At 32.4% G+C, this 19,374-nt stretch overlaps 1 protein-coding gene and 1 long non-coding RNA gene across 2 annotated transcripts; one reads left to right on the top strand and one right to left on the bottom strand.

The window, feature by feature from the left end:
- Positions 1 to 471: 471 nt before the first annotated feature.
- On the bottom strand, positions 472 to 18,913 carry omd (integrator complex subunit 5 omd). Its single transcript, XM_088235091.1, has 16 exons — positions 18,591 to 18,913; positions 16,280 to 16,526; positions 12,804 to 12,954; positions 12,129 to 12,233; positions 10,703 to 10,893; positions 9,377 to 9,500; positions 7,854 to 8,021; positions 7,181 to 7,339; positions 6,783 to 7,101; positions 6,257 to 6,570; positions 5,767 to 6,173; positions 5,521 to 5,637; positions 5,027 to 5,192; positions 3,838 to 3,974; positions 3,428 to 3,512; positions 472 to 674 (listed from the first exon to the last, which is right to left on the bottom strand). Exons 2-16 carry the CDS (start codon positions 16,496 to 16,498, stop codon positions 526 to 528), a joined length of 2,811 nt encoding a protein of 936 aa, XP_088091217.1. The 5' UTR covers positions 16,499 to 16,526; positions 18,591 to 18,913; the 3' UTR covers positions 472 to 525.
- Positions 7,393 to 9,294, top strand: LOC148275873 (uncharacterized). Its single transcript, XR_015823922.1, has 2 exons — positions 7,393 to 8,601; positions 8,700 to 9,294. It is a non-coding gene; the product is annotated as an uncharacterized LOC148275873 (long non-coding RNA).
- Positions 18,914 to 19,374: the final 461 nt, after the last annotated feature.

Below are 19,374 nucleotides of genomic sequence, written 5' to 3'. Positions count from 1 at the left end.
TACAGGTGAGGAAACACCTTCACACATTCTATGTGAATGTAATGCTTTACATCATAAAAGAAGTCACATCATCGGGGGACCGCTGGTTAAACCTGAGGATGTTAAAGAGCTCGCCCCCTAGCTAATAGTCCAATACTTTATATATCTGGGCTTAGAGGGGGAGATTTAGCAAAATGAGAACTCTCGCCCTCCACACAGTAGCCAGACGCTTTACAGACCCGGGCTCGGAGGGCGAGAACTGGTTCACGGGGACCCGTCACAATAGATCTTCACAGGTCGCAGTGACGTCAGAAGCTTATAGAGAACTGAACCTTCGAAGAATGAGAGTAATACTCCATCTGTGTTTTTAGAAAAAGAAAACTCTTTGTAATAGTATGTTATGTATCTACTAATTACTAAAATGCAATATATTATATCTACATATATTATGTATTAACAAAATCAAACTAGTGAAGTAGAAAAAACACATTCTTGTAAATATTGTAATTTATTGGTGTATAATTCATAATAAAATAAGTGTGTTTCTTATTCGCTTATTTCTGATTGATGCATATCCAAAAACATTAAAGGATAAAGATGACCGATAGTAGCAATATTCTTCTGTATTAATACCCTCAATGTATCGGTGTATTGAGGCAAAGGTTTGGATTGACTCGGGTCCCGCCAGTGAAGACCTAATCACAAATAAACATTATTATAAAAAGTCACATCTGTAAGTGAATCGGCATATTGTCAGTGATACTACAATACTACATAACCTTTTTTTACAAAAATGTTTTTACTGCATAGATTCGTTCTAGGGACTGAGAGCCGTTAGTTTTGAATTATTAATATTTTTACTCAAAATAATGATAATTGTTCTAATACTCCACCGGTATTTTTGGTTGATTAAAATCATAATATATTAACAGGACAGTTTTCAGGTTCCCCTGTAGATAGTTACGCGGTATTGCAGTACTATACATTATTATTGCAGTACTATTCGATGATATACTGAAACATCGGTAGGTTTACATATCGCGGGGTAATTACTACAACTAGGTAACTTCAAAATCAGCATTTATGAGTTACCCATTAAAAACTCATTTTTTTATCCTCCTCGGTGAATGCTACAAATAGAAAAGTTGTGATTCATTCAAATCTTATTATGATGATTTCAATGCATGACTCCTCTATTTGTAGCATTCACGGAGCAGGATAAAAACATGTGTTTTTGGTGGGTAACACACAAATGCTGATTTTGAAGTTGGCTAGTTGAAGGAATATTATAATCTATATATGAGGTGTGTTAAAACAAAGATGGCAGTCGACACTTGCAATAAATGTTTTTTTAGTACTTTTCCCAGACTGCAAGGATAATTTATTATTTAAGCTAATAGTTTGTGCCAAAAGTTACTCTCTGTGTATATTTTACAGGGATTAATTGGTAAATTATTGACTTATTTGAAATTAATAGATGGTTTTGGTTTGTTTTTTTGTTTTTGTTCTGGTAAGGAGACTGCTGTTGTTGCTGCAGAACTAAATACATTGAGTCAAAAATGTACGAGATACTGCCATTTATGCTCCGAAACTTTTGCAGTTGTCTATAGTATTTATGTTTCTTTATCCATCGCCATAACTCATATCAGACCAATGATGAAGATTGCCGCCATTGTTTTATCACACCTCTTATATTATATAACCCTGAAAGATTGAATTGATCAATAAATTTTAAAAGATCTTTCAGATATTTTTACTTTATCAAGTTATGCATAAAATTATCAACTTTAATAGTAGAAAATGTCTGATTCTTATATCATCACCATTCAGACAAATCAGTCACAAAAACGTTCGTTAATTAGTGACTTATTTAAACAATGACAATATTTAATAAAGATAATACATATTCTGTCAAATAAATACCGGGACTGAGTAAAAAAAAAAAACAACAACAAATCAATTATTCTTCCAAATTGATTGTATCTCTTTCAAAATAGACTCCTTCTGAAGCGATATATTTTTTTCAACGAACAATCCTGTCAACCATGCACTTTTTGTAGGCATACTCCGGAACCGCCTTGAGTTCCCTCTGCGAATTTTGTGTTTTATCGTCAATTGAGTCAAAACAAGTTCCATGAAGCGGTAATTCAAATTTGGGGATCAGGAAAAAAACACAGGGAACAAGTCAAGAGTATATGGGGGATGTTCAATGACATTCGTTGAGTTTATGTTAAAAAATTCAGCTCATTGGGTAAGCACCATTCTGATGCCTGTAGTCGTACTCATAAACCCATGTCTTGTCACCAGTTACGATGCGCTCTATGAATGTAGGGTCCATTCAGACTTATTGCAGCATATCCTCAGCCAATTGAGTTCATGGCTGCATTTGAAAAAAATTCACCGCAAGCCGAGCTGCGACGCATCTCATGCCCAAAACATCAACCAAAATCATTCAAACTGATTCACGAGAGATTTTTAGTTCCCAAGCTTTCTCAAGATATAATGACGATTTTCAAGCACTAATTTCTTCCCTTGGTCGATGTTTTCTCCAGTATTTGACGTTGAAGGATATCCAGGACGAAGCGAGTCTTCAACTACTTGCTCTTATGCTACCACTCAAATGCTCTTGTTCTCCATATAGTAGAGTCAACGTAGGCTTTTTGCAACATTTTCAAAGCATCTAAATCCGAAATTTAATATGCAACACAAAATTTAAGATAAATTCTTAGTTATTTTTTTTTCTCCATAGTAAAAATCGCAACACACACTTGAGAACAACCAATGTTTTCGACTGCTGACAACAAACTAAATGACAGATCGCGCTCAAACTAAGCATCAATAAGCTAAGCTACCTCTTTTTGCTTTGATTGCGATTTATTTGAAATTTCAATTGTTTAGAGGTGGCTACTTTTTATCACAGAAGTCTATTTAAAAAAAGCGCGGAGTAAAGTTGGACAGTAAAGACAGCACCATTTATCGGTTAAGGTATTGAAAATTCGAGAAAGTATAACGCATGCGTCGGATCATTTGAAATTGTAGATGACATAATACGCATGCGCCATAAGGTGCAATGGTAACACTTCTGAAGAAATGTTACTACCATGAAAAAAAAATATCACCATTTTATTTTTTTCATCGATAACCATATCTTCCTGAAAACACGTACCAAAATATCCGTAGAACCGGCTTTTTAATACCGAGGTAAATAGAGATAGTAGAAAGGTTAAGTATAATGTCTCGATACATATCGATGAAGATAGTGTTTGTAATCACCTCCCTGGTGTAATCAATATGTACATAAAAATTAAAACAAGAAAGCAGAAGTAGGTATAAATAAATTAGGTAAGGAAAATCTGGTACAAGATCAGAGTACAGTTAAATTATTAGTTAAATGAAATTGATAATTTTGAATGTTGTATTTAATTAACCAAAGAACCTAAACACCTACCTGAAGCATCACGAGTGAAGAGAGCAGGCGATGGCACATTATCTCTCATGTAATTCCAAACACAATCTCGCAATATTTGCACAATCTGAAGAAGAAGAATGATAATTATGAGAGAAGTTAGTTTAGTGTCTACTACAATATTAATATTCAGAATAATATATTGACCATGTTCAGGTCGAAGCTTAAAACCACAATTCTGGAAAAATCGGTTTCATAATTTCAAATGTGTTTTAAACCGATTGCATTGGTCTTATACACATTCTGGCAAAAGGATTTAAGTCAATAGAGGTCAACAGTTATGCTAGAATGTGCATAAGACTTACGCAATTTGTAACACATTTGAAATAATGAAATCACCTTTTACAGAATTGAGGTTTAAAGCTTTTGATCAGAGCACGATCAATACGTACCTCAATAGCTTTCAGATGTGGTATCATTTCACTGATGTAATTCAAGGGAGCTGGCAACAGTTGACCGCGGTACATTATGTTGAGCAGTTCAATAGTTACTTCATTTAAACCTTCATCATCGCTGTCATTATATTTATCTACAATGTGATAATATATACACATACATAACATCAAAATAGTAACATATGAATTAAAATCAGGCCTATCATAATAAGAATGAAAATCGCATTTCATTTTATTAAATTAATCCATACTTATATTATAAATGCGAAAGTGTGTTTGTTTGTGTTTCCTTCAAGTCTCAACGAAGCGGCCGATTGACCTATTATTTTGCATAGGAATAGCCGGAGAGATGAGAGTAAAATATGATACTTATTTTTCATCCTGAATTTTTTTTTAATATAATTAAAAAACATATTATATATTTACATTATTACAACATTATACAACATTATTTGAAAATGAGTAGGCGGTGAGGTTGGATGTCAAAAATAATCGATTTGAAATTAATTATTTAAATATCTATAATTGCCTTGCTTTATCTATGGATAGTTTGGTTTGCTTTTTGATATGGTTTTGCTATAGGATTTTGGATTTGTGAACAAAATAATGATGCTAGGTCACCATAGACTAACCGATCATTGTATTTCTTTCATAGCGATAGTTGGAAGACCAAGCTACTTTCAATCCCAATAAAATATATCATTCCACCGGGAAAATTATCATTGATAAACAAAAACTCTTATTGATAAACGACACAGCTAATTAATTACCTAAATAATTTCTTCCTAATGCCGCGGGTAAAAGCTAGTATTATAATCATTTTATTCCAGTAAAACGACTGAAAGGCGCAGAGCCAATTTTGCCATAAAAACAAAAAAACATATGTTATTATCATAAACAAAGGCCATACTTATGACAGAGTTAATTATTTATTTATATTTTTATTGCATTTACCCAAATTTTGAAGTCGTTTTTGTTACAAAAACCCTCAAATAAAGTGAAAAATACATCAGCCCAATATTTACATACTATAAAAATTTGCATCAAAATATAAGCTAAGTTGGGCAACAAGTTCTGAAAATTGGGTTTGGGGTTTAAGGATTTGCTGCAAAATTGCCTGGATTCAGATTTATGTATTTTTTAGGATAATACTCTCTTAATGGTGGATGAATAGTTGACAATGTACCTGACTTGGCCCCATATTGCTGGATTAAGGTGGCAACTACCGCCCTAAGGAGAACAGAACAGTAGCAAAGAGCAGGACGGAAACAACTCAGCATCCGAATAAAGTGCCAAACTAGAGGGTAACCATCAAACACTTGACGAATATAAAGTTCACGTTCAATGCTCACCTAAAAATTACACAAAAAAACTTCTAATCAAATTAGGTACACTAATAATGTTCAGCCGGTTATACCCTTTACATCGATATAATATGTATTATGTTTGTAATATTGAATCTAAAAAGAAAAAAAAAACATAATTCACATTTTGATTTGACTCCAATAAAAATTTTGTCAGCGTCTAATTCTTCAGATTTTGATGATTTACTTATGCAATTGACACTTGAGTTTTAAAACTACTAAAATGCAGAAAATATTCAATGTAATCTCTCGGAGGTCAAGGTTTTTCACTCCCCATTTTCTGTAAAAAAAAAAGGATGTATTGCAAAAAACAAACTTTTGTAAAGTCTTCATCTGGCCAAGGCAATCCATTGTACATTACATCGGGGGATACTAACTCTACCAAGAGCAGAGAAACACAGGTCATTCCATCAAGACAGTCGCCATTCTCCTCCTTAAAAACAAATCATTTATAACTTCAAGAAAAATACTCATATCGCCAATAATATGTAACTTCAGAAGAAAATGGTTATAATAGTACATATCTCAATACAGGTATTTATTGGAATATACGAAAACTTACCATACAGGACATTATAGCTCCCAGGAGCAACTCTACTTCTCTACTAGTTTGCGAAAGGGTTGCAATATTTGTGTTTGGTGAAGATATAACGTTGCCATTGGTTTTATTTACTTTTCTAGCACCCTTTCCTATTATTCCAGCGTGAAACACCGATGTGTGACTTTGTGTGAGCTGAGTTAATGGAGCCTGTTTATGGTTTTGAAACATCAGTAAATCATCTTTACCGCTTTCAAAATTAGCACTGTTTTCCAGACCATCTTTAACTTTCGCTCCAAACATTTCAGATTCACGAAATAACGCAGTTTCCAGTAACTCCCTCAGGGCGACAGATCTAGCCACTTTACTAGCGCACATGCGACGGAATATTCTATATGCTGTTTGGGTGCCTTTCATTTGCATTGTGATATCTAAAAATTTTAATCTTTTGTAAAATAGTTCCAATAAAAAAGATCAATTAAATTTTTTACAGATTTTTTTTTTGGATTATTACCTTTTTCGTGTAAACATCGAAATAGAAACATTACATTAGCTCGGGTTATTTTCATAATAACCTCTACATCGAGCAAGTTATTCTGTGGACTCGGTATATTAATAAGTTCAATCATTGTGGCCATCGCGTGACAAATGTGCATTGAATTTTTCATCTGGTTTTCTTCTTCCAGATGACTTGTAAGGCCGATGCTTCCATGGGTCACAACAGAAACTTGTTCATTTAATACAGTGGCCAAACGAAGTAAATTCAATTCGCACACCTTTGATATAATTTTATTCTGCAACTGAACCACTTTTCCAGTATTTTCCCATCTGAAATAAGTGAACAAGGATATTATTTTACTGATAATTTTTGTAAATCCATTTTTGTTATAATAAAATATTTAGTTTATATTAAAGTATTTAGTTTAATGTTGAAACTAAATACAGGTACATATTTTTATTACTACAATTAAAACGCAGTTTCACTAAGAAATGTCAGCAGAAAAACTAAGTTTATTAATATTTTCCCTCGGTACACTTACCTCAAAAGTGTTGAAATATTGTGGCAAAACCTTTCTAAACAAGTCTCACGGCGCAATTTAATTTCTTTTTTTTCTTCTGTGAAATATTCTTCCGGCAGTGCGACCGCATTGACAGCTTCCCGAATACTGTTATCATGCGCTTGTCGTGCGAGGGAAATTATTCTGTTGGACTCTGCCGGTTGTTCGGGACTATCTTGAGTCGCCCTCATTGCCAAAGTGCTAGACAAAATTCTAACCAAGAGAGCTAGTGTTTTATCATCCTGAGAATTTTGCAATAAATAGCTGACGGTACTTATAAAAACAGCTGTTGATTGGTAACCTGGAAAACAATATAAATTATTACAAAAACTTATGTTATTTACTGAAAATGGGAAACATATTCACGAATACATACTTACTTATTAAAATTATAACTCTAGCTATGGAATATTTTTCTAGAATGGAACCAAATATTAATTTTCTTCTAATATTAGTGATGTCTCCTTCTATACTCTCTAACAGAGGAATCTTAGCCTCCGAGGATCGAACATCTGTTTCCATTTTTTGCAGTAAATGTTCTGTAAAATAAAAATTACAATAAATATAAATTAGCAGTAGTCTAATTTTAAGATTTTTATCTTATTTTTTTCTTTCTTTCTCACTGTCATATTTGAAATGACACCATTTAAAGTTCCCTATTATTTGTACTGAAGATGGGTGAGTTGGACTTGCCCAAAACTGGTACATATATATATAAATGATTCAGTGGTGTTAGTTAACAATATTAGTTTGATATTTACTTACCTACTTAGTTAAGTAGGTAAGTAAATATCAAAACATGTTCTGTCACAAAGTTAACAATCCTTACTGCAATTTCTTGTTTAAATAGTGTAAATATTATAACATTCCTTTTATGAGCTATTTCTAATAGTAGATACTATTAGTATGCATGCATAGCATCTAAATTTTATACAATGAAATAACTTATTTATATCAACTGAAAAGCTTCATATCGCCTTATTGTATAATATTCCCAGAGATTTTTACACAAAAATAAAGCTTTAATTGATTCAATTTTTCATGAATAATTACCGAGTAGTCCTCTGCAAAATGCGTTTTGCGGCGCCCAGTTTAGGAGCAGAAGAAATACGGGAGCGTGAGCTCGAACATAGAGGGCGACCAGCGAGGACCTCGCTCCTCCCATTCCCGGCAAACCATCTTCGCAAACTCGCACCAACTTCTCTAACATTCCAGCCGATGCTTAAACAGTGAAAGATATTTTAAGAACAGGCAGCGCACTCATCTTCTTTATGACTTTTTTTGATGACTTAAATGATGCACAATATTATTTTGATACATATGAAAGAGACATAAATGAAAAGAAAATAACAATATTTTACATTTCCAAATCATTTTAAAGTTCTAGAATTTAATTACCTTTTACATATTACAATCAAAGTAAATAAGGATATTTTTTTTTTACTGAGCAAGCTAATTTCAATCTATCAAATAAACTAATGAACTCTTGATTTTAGGCTGAGACACACATACTCGAAAGGGAGGAGAAATATATAAACTTGCAATAATCATTTCCATTAAGAATTTCGTCCTTTTGAATGTAGGTATTTAAAATACATAGGAATACATTTATCAACGTATCTCTTTCAGACGAATGGCAATATTATATCATTATTATCTATCTCATTCTAACCTTATTTCTTTCATATTGCTGTCTTCCAGGACAATATCCCTATTCGGACTAATTTCATTAGAAATATTCTGATTCCTTCCGTGAGTATGATACGTTTCATATCTTTCTTTCTCATGTGAAAATACAGAGGTTAGACATTTGCTTCGGGACATTTAGACAAATGACCAGCCGACATAAAATGAATATTGTGGATTTGACGCAGAGCGTGGGGCTATTTTTTTTAATAGTATGCCACATAATATGTATAAAAATATGCACATTAATAGGTACTTTAATATTTTAATGCATTTAAAAAATATATTTTAAAAACCTAATTACATTATGTTATATACTTTCTTTGTAATATGATGTAATTATACATATTTTTTAATTCGTAGCTAATTTTGTGGGGTCATAGACCCAATGGGCATAAGGAAAAGCCAACACTGGGATCCACACATATGGAATATGGACACATATCATAACTTTCTTATTTTTTGTAATTTTTCACTTCTTGTTGGACCGTAGTTGACGGTTTGAAGTACCTAAATCTAATTTGACTAACACACTGGAACACTGTTGCTGAGGGTTTTTACAGGGACACAATATCTCCTCCTACCATATAATTACTTCAGTTTCACCAAGGCTATAGCCGTTTTTTCACTACCAATGTCTTTTGAATTGACGGCTATGGCTGGCATAGCCGCGAACGTGTTGAGTACCTGATTGGTTATTAGCAAGTATGGAAAATCTGCACAACTACATAAACACATAATTTAAGAGATTGAAAAGAGTTAGAAAAAAATTAATGATTTGTTAAAATTATTATCATGTTTTTTGTTTTCCAATGTAGAGAAAACAGACTCATAGCCCAGTCCCATTACCCCAATGAATGCTGAACATTTCAAATGACTATTGTACTTACATATTATATTTATATCCTTGGTCAGTGCTTTCAGTACTATATCAGACTTAGTAGCCAGCTGCATTAAATATGAAATAATAGCTTTCCGTCTCTCAGTATCACCCAGTTCCAAGTTGAGACTGTCCTATAAATAAATACATAATGGCATTAGACTTATTTCAATTCAATGAGGAAGTTCAGTGTCTTTTTTTCTTTTTTTATTTGTTAAAAGAATATTAAACGAAACAAAAGAAATATTTTTATATATCGTATTATCAGCCCTATGATTTTTTTAAGTTTTGTATTTCTGAAATAACTCCGCGTGTGATGTCAGAGGTTGTTCTATGACAGTTCTTCCGATTGGTTCGTTTACGGTGACCAAACCGGATATCCTTCAAAGCTCATATGAACCAGTGACGTCATTCAAAGTAGTGCGTTCTTATTTTAAAAAAATAATTTTTTCTTACATTTCTAAGAAATTTTACCGTACAATTTAATGCTCTAATTTTTACCGCGCTCAAGAAATATTTTTTTGTATCCAATTTCCCGTAGGGATGAAGTTCCTCATTGCAAAACAGTAATATTTTTTCATCATTTTTTTACAATCCAAAATACATTTCAATACATGTAATAAACAAATCGCGGGAGTAGATATCGCTGCTTACATTATAACAATGCGTATATCAAAAAATGTGTTTTTTTTTCATTATTTTACGCCGTTGTGTAATTTAGATTTTTTTAAAATTACTTTTCAAGATTACAGGTTCAAAATGATAACCAGACTGTTTTATCAAAAACCTATTTATTATTAAATTATAAGGCTAATTGTTCTTTCTGACAACCACTCTAAAGTAAAATATGCAATGTTACAATGTAAGCAATAATATATGTCGTTTCTAAGTATCACTTGTCTTTATTTCTATAATAAATTATACTTGTTCATAAAAAAACTAAAAATGCTCACTCGGCAAGCTTTTTGCAATGCCGTGATTTCTTTCAATTTTTTTTTATTTTTATTTACTGGCTTTAGCTGGAAAACAAGTATAAATATATTTACTGTGGTATTGTAATATATATTAGAATCTTTTGTGTGTCCCGTCATTAAAATCCTCGGGGGCAATCTATCCTTAACCTCTACCAAGGTGGGACTTACCTGAATAAGACAAATATAATATACATGAAACATTCGGAGGAGTGCTTGGCGAATATGAGCAAAAGGAAGCGGAAAAAGATGCGCCAAGATGGCCACAACGTGGTCGATGTTCTGCAGAGCCAGCTCCTGAGCACGAGGCACCACTAGGGAAGGACCTAACCTAACCTAACCTGAATAAGACAAATATAATATACCTGAAACATTTGGAGGAGTGCTTGGCGAATATGAGCAAAGTGAAGCGGGGAAAGATGCGTCAAGATGGCCACAACGTGGTCAATGTTCTGCACAGATGAGTTCTGCAGAGCCAGCTCCAGAGCACGAGGCACCACTAGGGAAGGATCGCAGCGACCGATGTGTCCCACCAACCAATCACATTGACTGCTGCCTACAATCAATACATGCCATGTTCACTAAACCTTACAATACTCTACAGAGTCCAATATTCATCAGGTAATATGCACTTCACGCAACATAAAGTTTTAATCAATTTAAAAGTTATTAAATGAGTTCGAATTTGAGGTGGTCACCGCAACAAAGCAGTAGACGTTTGAATTCCAAATTATTGTTGCATTTCATGCATAGTATTTTTCATGTATGTTTATATCCACACAGTATTTTGATTAGTTATTACTATAGCATCATCGTATTTATATATATATAAGTATTTGTGCCGATGTTGGACTACCAGGAGCTGGGAACTCACCCTTCTTTCAATATCTTTCTCAGTCATTCCATCCCTAGTAAACATACTTCCCAGATACACAAATTCCTCTACTTGTTTTATTATAACTACATTCACAGTGATTTCACATTTAGTCATACTTTCATTTCTTTCAAAAACCATCACATTCGATTTATCGACATTCATCAGCAAATCGCTTCTCTTGCATACATCGTAGACCTTTGTTACCAAGAATTGCAGTTCCTCTTTGTTGTTAGCAAGAAGTACAACATTGTCAGCATACAAAAGACAATTGACATTTAAATCACCCATTTTTGCTCCCATTCTTAAGCCTTTCAGTTCTTTCATGCAGTCATCGATATACACGTTGAACAGCCATGGTGACATCACACATCCCTGCTTCACTCCTTTATGAAAATTGCATTATTAAAATGCTCTGAACTCTAATACAAAATGACAAGACACTCACCTTTTACTGGAGTCTCACACCTAACTGATATTATATTCTAGTGGTCAGACTTGCTGCGATGTTTCGAACAGGGTTATTCTTGTCACTTGAATAGTCACTATGATGGATTTGTATAGACTACAATTACTTAAATAACTAAAAATCTATTGCGCGGTGCAAGGATCCACAAATAACAAATCGAAATCACTCAAATATCTTATAAGCGATCGCAGAGACAGTCAATACCCCATTGCCATGGGTTATTGTTCAGAAGGTTTTAATTTCATAATAAAATTGAAATTATACTACAGCAACCTTCCAGTAAATTAATGCAATAATATATATTTTTACAATCTCCACTGACAAGCCAAAGCAAGTGGTTTGGTGAGACTAATTGCATATTTTTACTATTAATAGTTTCTTATGTCAGGTTAAGCTCAGTCATTTTGTATTTTTAAAAAATAAGCTTTAGTAAAACAAGAATATTTACCTAATATCATGTCAATACATCGAACTCGATCTGCCCCGTCCAATCGACTTAAGGAAACGGTAGCTACATTCAGTAAGGCTCTGACTGCATCGCAATTCTGTAAAGCTAATTATAACCAATATTTTTATTTAAATCGAATTTTGAAATTATTTTTTAAAATTTATTGATTAAACTAATTATTAAATGTAATTATTTATATATACTGGATATTAACAGAATATTTAGATTACAAATATGCAGTCTAAAAGGGTATAAAAAATATATTAGTTGGGTTACAAAATTATACAAGAGTTTCAACAAAGTAACAAATATAGATAAAAATTAAATAACAGTAAAATAAATAATTATGAATGTTATATCGCATCAATTTAGGTACATTATTCATATTTGCAGTAAGAATAATGAAAAGAAGTAAAAAAAAAATACAAAAAAAAGATCCTGTAAGAAAATTTTCAACAACAATATAAATGTACTTGATTATGAAATAATAATAACGGTTTTGTTAAATATCAAGGAAAAAAATAAATACAAAAGGAAAAAATTGTAAAAGAATAACATAAAAAAGTAACAAATAAAAATTTATTTTTACTTAAATGTAAGGCGTTATCACTTAACAATTTATATCAGATAAATTTGAAAATATATACCTAAAATGTGTGTGTACTATCAACTTACTTGTAGAGTTAGTATTACTTCCAGCTATTCCTTTCAAAAGATTTATACTCCAGGGAGCTAATATTTGGGACCATGGAACTTCTAGATCACACAGAGCGGGAGCAATAAGTAATATCGCCTCCATCGGTGAATTTCCCACTCCAGACTCATTCTAAACAAAGAATCAATAGTCATTTTACAAATTATCACGCGTAGTGTTTTAATAAGGAAGTTCAGTGGTATGGGAAATCGAATTAAAAAAATGTTTTCTTACAAATTAGAGCATTTTATCGAAGTTTCTCAAAAATGTATGAAAAAACTATTGAAAATGAACTACTACAAACTATGTCACAAGTTCTTCCGAATCAACCAATGATAGATTTCCGGTTTCCGGGTAGCCACCAATCAGCAGAACTCATCAAAGCGGCAGTGTAATTTAAAAAATAATAAACTTTAAAAAATCATAGCGCTGAAAATATAATACATATCGTGGTTATACAAGTAAAAGTGACCATTTGCAAAAATGTCAAAATTGAGATTATTGACTTTTTGACATCGTATTAGCATAATGCTTGACTGGTAAAAATGCCAAGTCGATCCGACACTCCAAAAAAAAAAACATTTGTAAAATATGTGACCATTTGATAGAAGCTCACAGATTTTTGACAAGTAAAACTGACCAAAACATATAGTCACTTTTATTTGTAAATTTAAGATCCAAATAATTGACTAAGTAACAGTTAGTCAATTTTACTTGTAGGTGATGTCACCAGTAAAGAGTTTGTTAAGAGTTAGTAGTTAGTAAGTTAGTATACGTTTTGTATTTGACAGATACAGTATTTTTTTATAAAAAGTTCATTAATAAATTTTATTCTTTAGATTATTATGTAACACTTCTTAATTATTTGTTCTTTTTCATTTATTTTGTATTTCTTTGTTTATTTAACCTTCATAAATATAAAAAAACGGATTATTGAAATGAAAAATTTCAAAAACATAATTTGTAGTTCTGAAATAAAATGCTACCTCCCTCAATGAACGAAACAAAAATGATTATCTGCTAAATTTCATTTCAAATTTTACAGGTAAAATTGACTAAGTTTTTCTATTTTTTTTTAAATATAAAAGTAATAATGTTTTTTAAATACGTTTATACTTAAGATTGAAGTTTAGCTAGGAATGTATGCCAGGATAGACGTGTGGCGGTCCATTCTCTCTGCCTACCCCTACGGAGTAATGGCATGATGGTAGTAGTAGTAGTAGTAGTTGAAGTTAAAAGTACCGTACATATAATGTAAAATTACCAACCACCTAATTGAAAAGTCTGATCTTTGAGAAGCAATTGAACTCAAGAAAAACACTAAAATGGCTCCCCTGAACATTATTGATTTTGTCACTTGGTCAATTTCTCTTGTATGCCCACGATATATATATATATTTTTAAATTTTGGCTTAGTTTTATAGTCTATTGACAAATAAATTTAAAAATTTAAAAACCCACAGAACTCTCACAATAAGTTTGATATCTTTAAAAAAATTACATATTTTGTCTTTTTATAAAATTTAAATAATGAAGAAATTCAGTGGTTTAAAATTGTTAATGGACTATTAAACTTAATAAAAAAAAATATATATATATATATATCATATTATCAGCGCTACGATTTTTTTAAGTTTTGAATTTCTGAAATAACTCTGCGTGTGACGTCAGAGGTTCTTATCCGCTTATTCTCGATCAGTTCTCCCCATTGGTCCATCCACGGCAAGCAAACTGGAAATCTTCCAAAACTCTCATATCAAAGGTTGATTCATATGAACCAGTGATGTCATTCAAAGTAGTTCATATTTATTATTTTTTTCGTACATTTTCAGGAAACTTTGCCACACAATTGAATGCTCCAATTTTTTCCGCGCGCAAAATAACATTTATTGTATCCAATTTCCCGTAGGGCTGAAGTTCCTCATTGTACTATACCTACAAAATATTGAGAAAATAAGTTACCACGTATTTTCTCAAATTAAACGGTTTGGGTAGGTAGGAAGAAATTGCCTTAAGACTATGTATCCACCCTTGTATGTATGTATGTATATTCAACTACATATATTTGTTTATGTGACGAGATATAGATTTACTTGTTTACATACTCAGCATTTGATACATGATTACTTTATACGCCCAGCCGCCGTACAGGCTGGGTATATAAGTCACTAATGTGTAGATTCGCTATAAATAAAAAGATAACATTAATTTGAAACATTGCTTTAGACACCCTATTATATTGGACTCTATTCTAGCCAAAATATATGAAAACAGTGGAAACTCTCAAAAGTGATTTTATAACTGCGCTTTTGTTAAAACTGTTTTAGAATGTGTTTATTCATTTTGTTCTTTAATTTACTGATAACGATTTGGATATTTGGCAATCCGGATGACTGGAATTTGGATGAACGGAGTTCTACTGTACACACGTTTATTTAATATAAAATAATTAAAATCTGAAATTTTGAGAGGGAAATTTGCGTCTCATATTAATAAATAAAGTGAACACGAAGCCGATGACACCCACATGTCCATCGTGCATCTACCACCTACCAGGAAACAACCAGCTTTGTAGATGCAAGACGTTGGTAATATTTACTTTTTTTCTTGTAAAATGTAAATTGAGAGAAGATTTCTAACTGTTTGAGGGTTTTTTAGTTGAAAGACGTGTTGTAATCTAGCTCTTGTGTATTAAAATTTAACATGATTAAAAACGGGAAACTAGAATCCCAACCGCCTATGCGCTCTGTAGCTGCAAAACTTGTTGGGATGATTATTGTACAGCGCCTTGAGGTAATTTTTACAAAAATGGCGCTATAAAAATCATACAAAATAAATTGATGATCTCATATGGCATGTTATTTAAAAAATGCTTTATTATAACAACAGTATTTTTCTGGTTTACCAAGATTTAATTGACTGAACAAAGTACGGCCTCATGGTGCAGTGGTCAGCGCGTTTGCCTACCATGCAAGAGGTCTCGGGTTCGATTCCCGACATGGTTGACATAAAATATTTATTTATAAAGGTGTTTTACACTAGAATATTTCATAGTCCCTGGACTGGTACCAAAAAGCGTAAGACTGATCATCTTACCTTCATGTAAGAAAAATGATCAAGATTCACTGCTATTAATAAATATGTGTTTTTACACTATAATTTTTCAGTCCCTGGACTGGCGCCTGAACCATAAGACTGATCATCACCTTCATGTAATAAAAATGATTAAGATAAGCTGTGATTGGTGTAATGATGCAGTCCCCTATGCACCAACAGGTGTGGAAAAGGAATGATGATGTAAGGAAAAATATGTTATCAAAAAAATATACATATTAGCACTACTATGATGTGACTACTGGTGATGTGATTATGCCATAAATTCTAAGGCAAATAAATGGTGGACGGAATTCGAACATAAAAGATGAAAATACAATGTTTAAAACTTGTTTTAAAATACCTCATATTCAGACTGATTTAAAAATTTTGCCACGGCTTCGTGAAAAACCATAGCAAAATACTCTAAAACCGCTTCCCTCGCTGCTGGAAATGATTTCAGAAGGTTGATAGCAGTTTTAGTCAGTTCCAATACATTTTGGAGTCCTCCTCTTGTTGCTCCATGAATAAATGATCTTAATTCAGAGAGAGGGTCCATAACTGGAGTACTCAGTGGCGCCATTTTAAATCAAACTGAACGTTTAATTTACCTAATTCAAAAACAAATAAACATATTTAACATATTTAGTCTATGAAATGAACTGATTAAAATTGAGAACCAATCTTATGGTGACTTGTATGAAGAGCGTCAGGTTGTGTAACTTTAAAATTAATGATAATAGTATTCTAAATCAGTGTTACTAAATTTTTAAAAAATACTATAGTGGAAAGAGATTTTCGAAACTGAATCGACTACAAGTAACAGTTTTTACTACCATTCATGTTTGCAATATATGGTCATGAGGAAGAGTGACAATGAAGGCAGTAGAGTTAAATTCAATTAAAATCGCAGTTTATGAATTATTTTTTTTTTAAAAAGTAGCTTGTTGATTGACTAAAAAACATTGCTTTTTAGTATGAGTGAAATCGATAGGAAGACCCACGGTCTTAAAAACGGTTTTTGGGTTTGTGAAAGGAGTGCTTTCAGTGATTAAAATAGAAATATGGCAGTACATATCGGGGGCTTTGGATTACAGCTAGGTAACTACAAAAATTCGAATTGAGTTACAAAGGATCAAAATCCATATTTGCGTTTATCACAAAACCATATTTTAGTAGTTATACTTGTGATACTAAACCCCGAAATATGAATATGGCGTTATTAAAACTAAGCATTTTTTTGTAGCTACATTTAGCTATGCATTTTCTGCGACCACTAATATACCGTCAACCGCGCGGTGGCGCCCCCTTCACTTCTCCCCTGCAGAAGTACGCAACCATTTGTTTTTTTTTTATTTTCTTTTAAAAAAAATTGTTTATTCTAAATATTTTTTTAATATGTTAATTTGTCTTCTGGCCAGTACTGATCATCGTGGTTTTGGATGTGACAGGGTTTAAAGAACACCTGTATACCTACTATTCTTCTTCTCGGACATAACGCACAAAAATATTAGTTCAGCAAAAACTCTTCAATTGTTTAAAAACGTCAGTCTCGAAATAAGAACCTAAGTCATAAAATCCAAACTGGGGGCTAACTTATTACCAATACCCCTGGGCGTTGGGATCAGTTTACGTTTATGATACTATGTAAGTGTCCTAAGTACCTAATTAGTGTTTTCACCGACAACATTGGCAAAGTATAACACATATGGTTGAAATTGCTTGTAAAAATTCCACCTCATTAAAATTTACAACTTTTTTTGTAGTTTATGAATGACATTCTTGTTTCGGGGGTTTCAACAATGTGTTTTTTTTTAATGTTTTATGGTCAATGCATAATGAACATTACAAGTGGGCGATGTCAGATAAGCTAAAACCTAACCCTTGAATTGTAAACATGACTACTAACAGGCAGAAGTGTTTCAATTTTCAAAAAAGTAGCAATTATTTGTAAAATAGAACATGGCGCGAAATAGGTTGAAATGTGTAAAAAGTTTTCTCTATCTTTGTCGCATGAATACACGAATGATTTTTTATCTGAATTAGAAATTTTAAAAGTGGCCCCGTCGTCCTCGTAATAACCAAGTTCGACTGTATGTTCTTTTACCTACTTTTATGTAGTAAGGATAATGAAATTCGATAGATACTTTTTTTAAAAAACTGTTTATTAGATACATATTTATTAGACCAACATATTGTCTTGTTATATCATGAAATGCTTGAATTTTAATTTTGTACCTGTCATGTAAAAGCCCTCTGGGGTAGTATTCTGAACGCAAAAGCCCACGTAGAAAACACATTTTAAACGCGTATTTGCCTACTAAATAAACGCTAACAGAGCGATCTCCTCGCGCGAGATTCCGTTCAGAATACCATCTATGGTGTATATAATAAATAAATAAAGAAATATATATACATATATTGCCTGGTTATTGTCCTGAAGTACAAGACAGTAATGGAAAAAAATATAAATATGTTACACAGTGTTAGGTTACACAATGTGTAAAGTGGCCACCTTAACAAGCCAATGACAGGTCATAAGCCCTGTAAATGCCTAGACTTCCATATTCCTTTCTTGAAGGTATTCTCTATTCCTGTTGTTGTTTGTTAATAAATATGTAAGTTTACGTATTGTCTTGTATTTCATGTAAGAATTAATAACAAATAATACTTACTCCACACAATCGGTCACAAATTCGAATAACATAATAAATAACCTATGTGTAATAACTAAGCCGTTATGAGCGTTTGTGTTTTTATATTAATTTTGGGTGGTTTTGGCGTTTTGGGCAGAGATTAGATTTGCAGTGAACACAGATTAAATATATTTATGTATATACTAGTTGAAAGTAGTGAAGCAGCGCCAGAGCTAAAACATAATTTATCGAAAAAAGTTTCGCTGTTTCGTGCGGCGCCGTCTTCGACGTTTCATAGATCATTTCCTCAGATTTCATATCATATCATACACAAAGTATAGTAAACCCACAGACCATAGACTAAATACAGTCCGTACAAATAAAATTCGGTGGATCCGAAAATATATCACGGGGGGAATAAATGGAAAATGAAAAAGATGTATCTTTATGGGGTAGTTTTGTTAATTAAGAAATATATGGTGGTGAGTTTGAGAAAATTAAGATAGGATATGATTATCTCGGAGGCTGTAAAAATCAAGTTCCACATTCGCACGTATGAATAAACGAAAGCTGTTTGTCTCTCCGCTAACTTAGAAAAAGCGGGAACATCCGCCGATCGGAAAATTGAGATTTAATAGAAGATTCCATCTTCCTAGTGCCTTGTCAGATATGTGGAATAGAAGGTTCATTTGCTGTGTGTTTTTTTTTTTATTCCCCGTCATAATAGTGTAATTCGAATTAAAACTAAATTAATTTGATCCCCAAAAGAGAATAAATAAAACTTAAATCTATCCTGAAAACGTGTAATTTGGAAGATCATTTA

Source organism: Micrasema longulum, unplaced genomic scaffold (assembly GCF_059751315.1).
Source record: "Micrasema longulum isolate JH-2025_06_02 unplaced genomic scaffold, ASM5975131v1 h1tg001328l, whole genome shotgun sequence".
Lineage (NCBI taxonomy): Eukaryota > Metazoa > Arthropoda > Insecta > Trichoptera > Brachycentridae > Micrasema > Micrasema longulum.
The sequence above is the reverse complement of the archived record's forward strand: the minus strand, read 5'-3'. Positions and strand labels throughout refer to the sequence as shown.

What these genes read in the sequence shown, in the direction of transcription:
- omd (XM_088235091.1), bottom strand. Translation starts at nt 16,498, where the DNA reads ATGGCGCCACTGAGTACTCCAGTTATGGACCCTCTCTCTGAATTAAGA. An exon ending in AAGTAATACTAACTCTACAA is followed by an intron (nt 12,234 to 12,803) that starts GTAAGTTGATAG and finishes GGTTATAATTAG; the next exon opens with CTTTACAGAATTGCGATGCA. An exon ending in GCAATATGGGGCCAAGTCAG is followed by an intron (nt 3,975 to 5,026) that starts GTACATTGTCAA and finishes ATCACATTGTAG; the next exon opens with ATAAATATAATGACAGCGAT.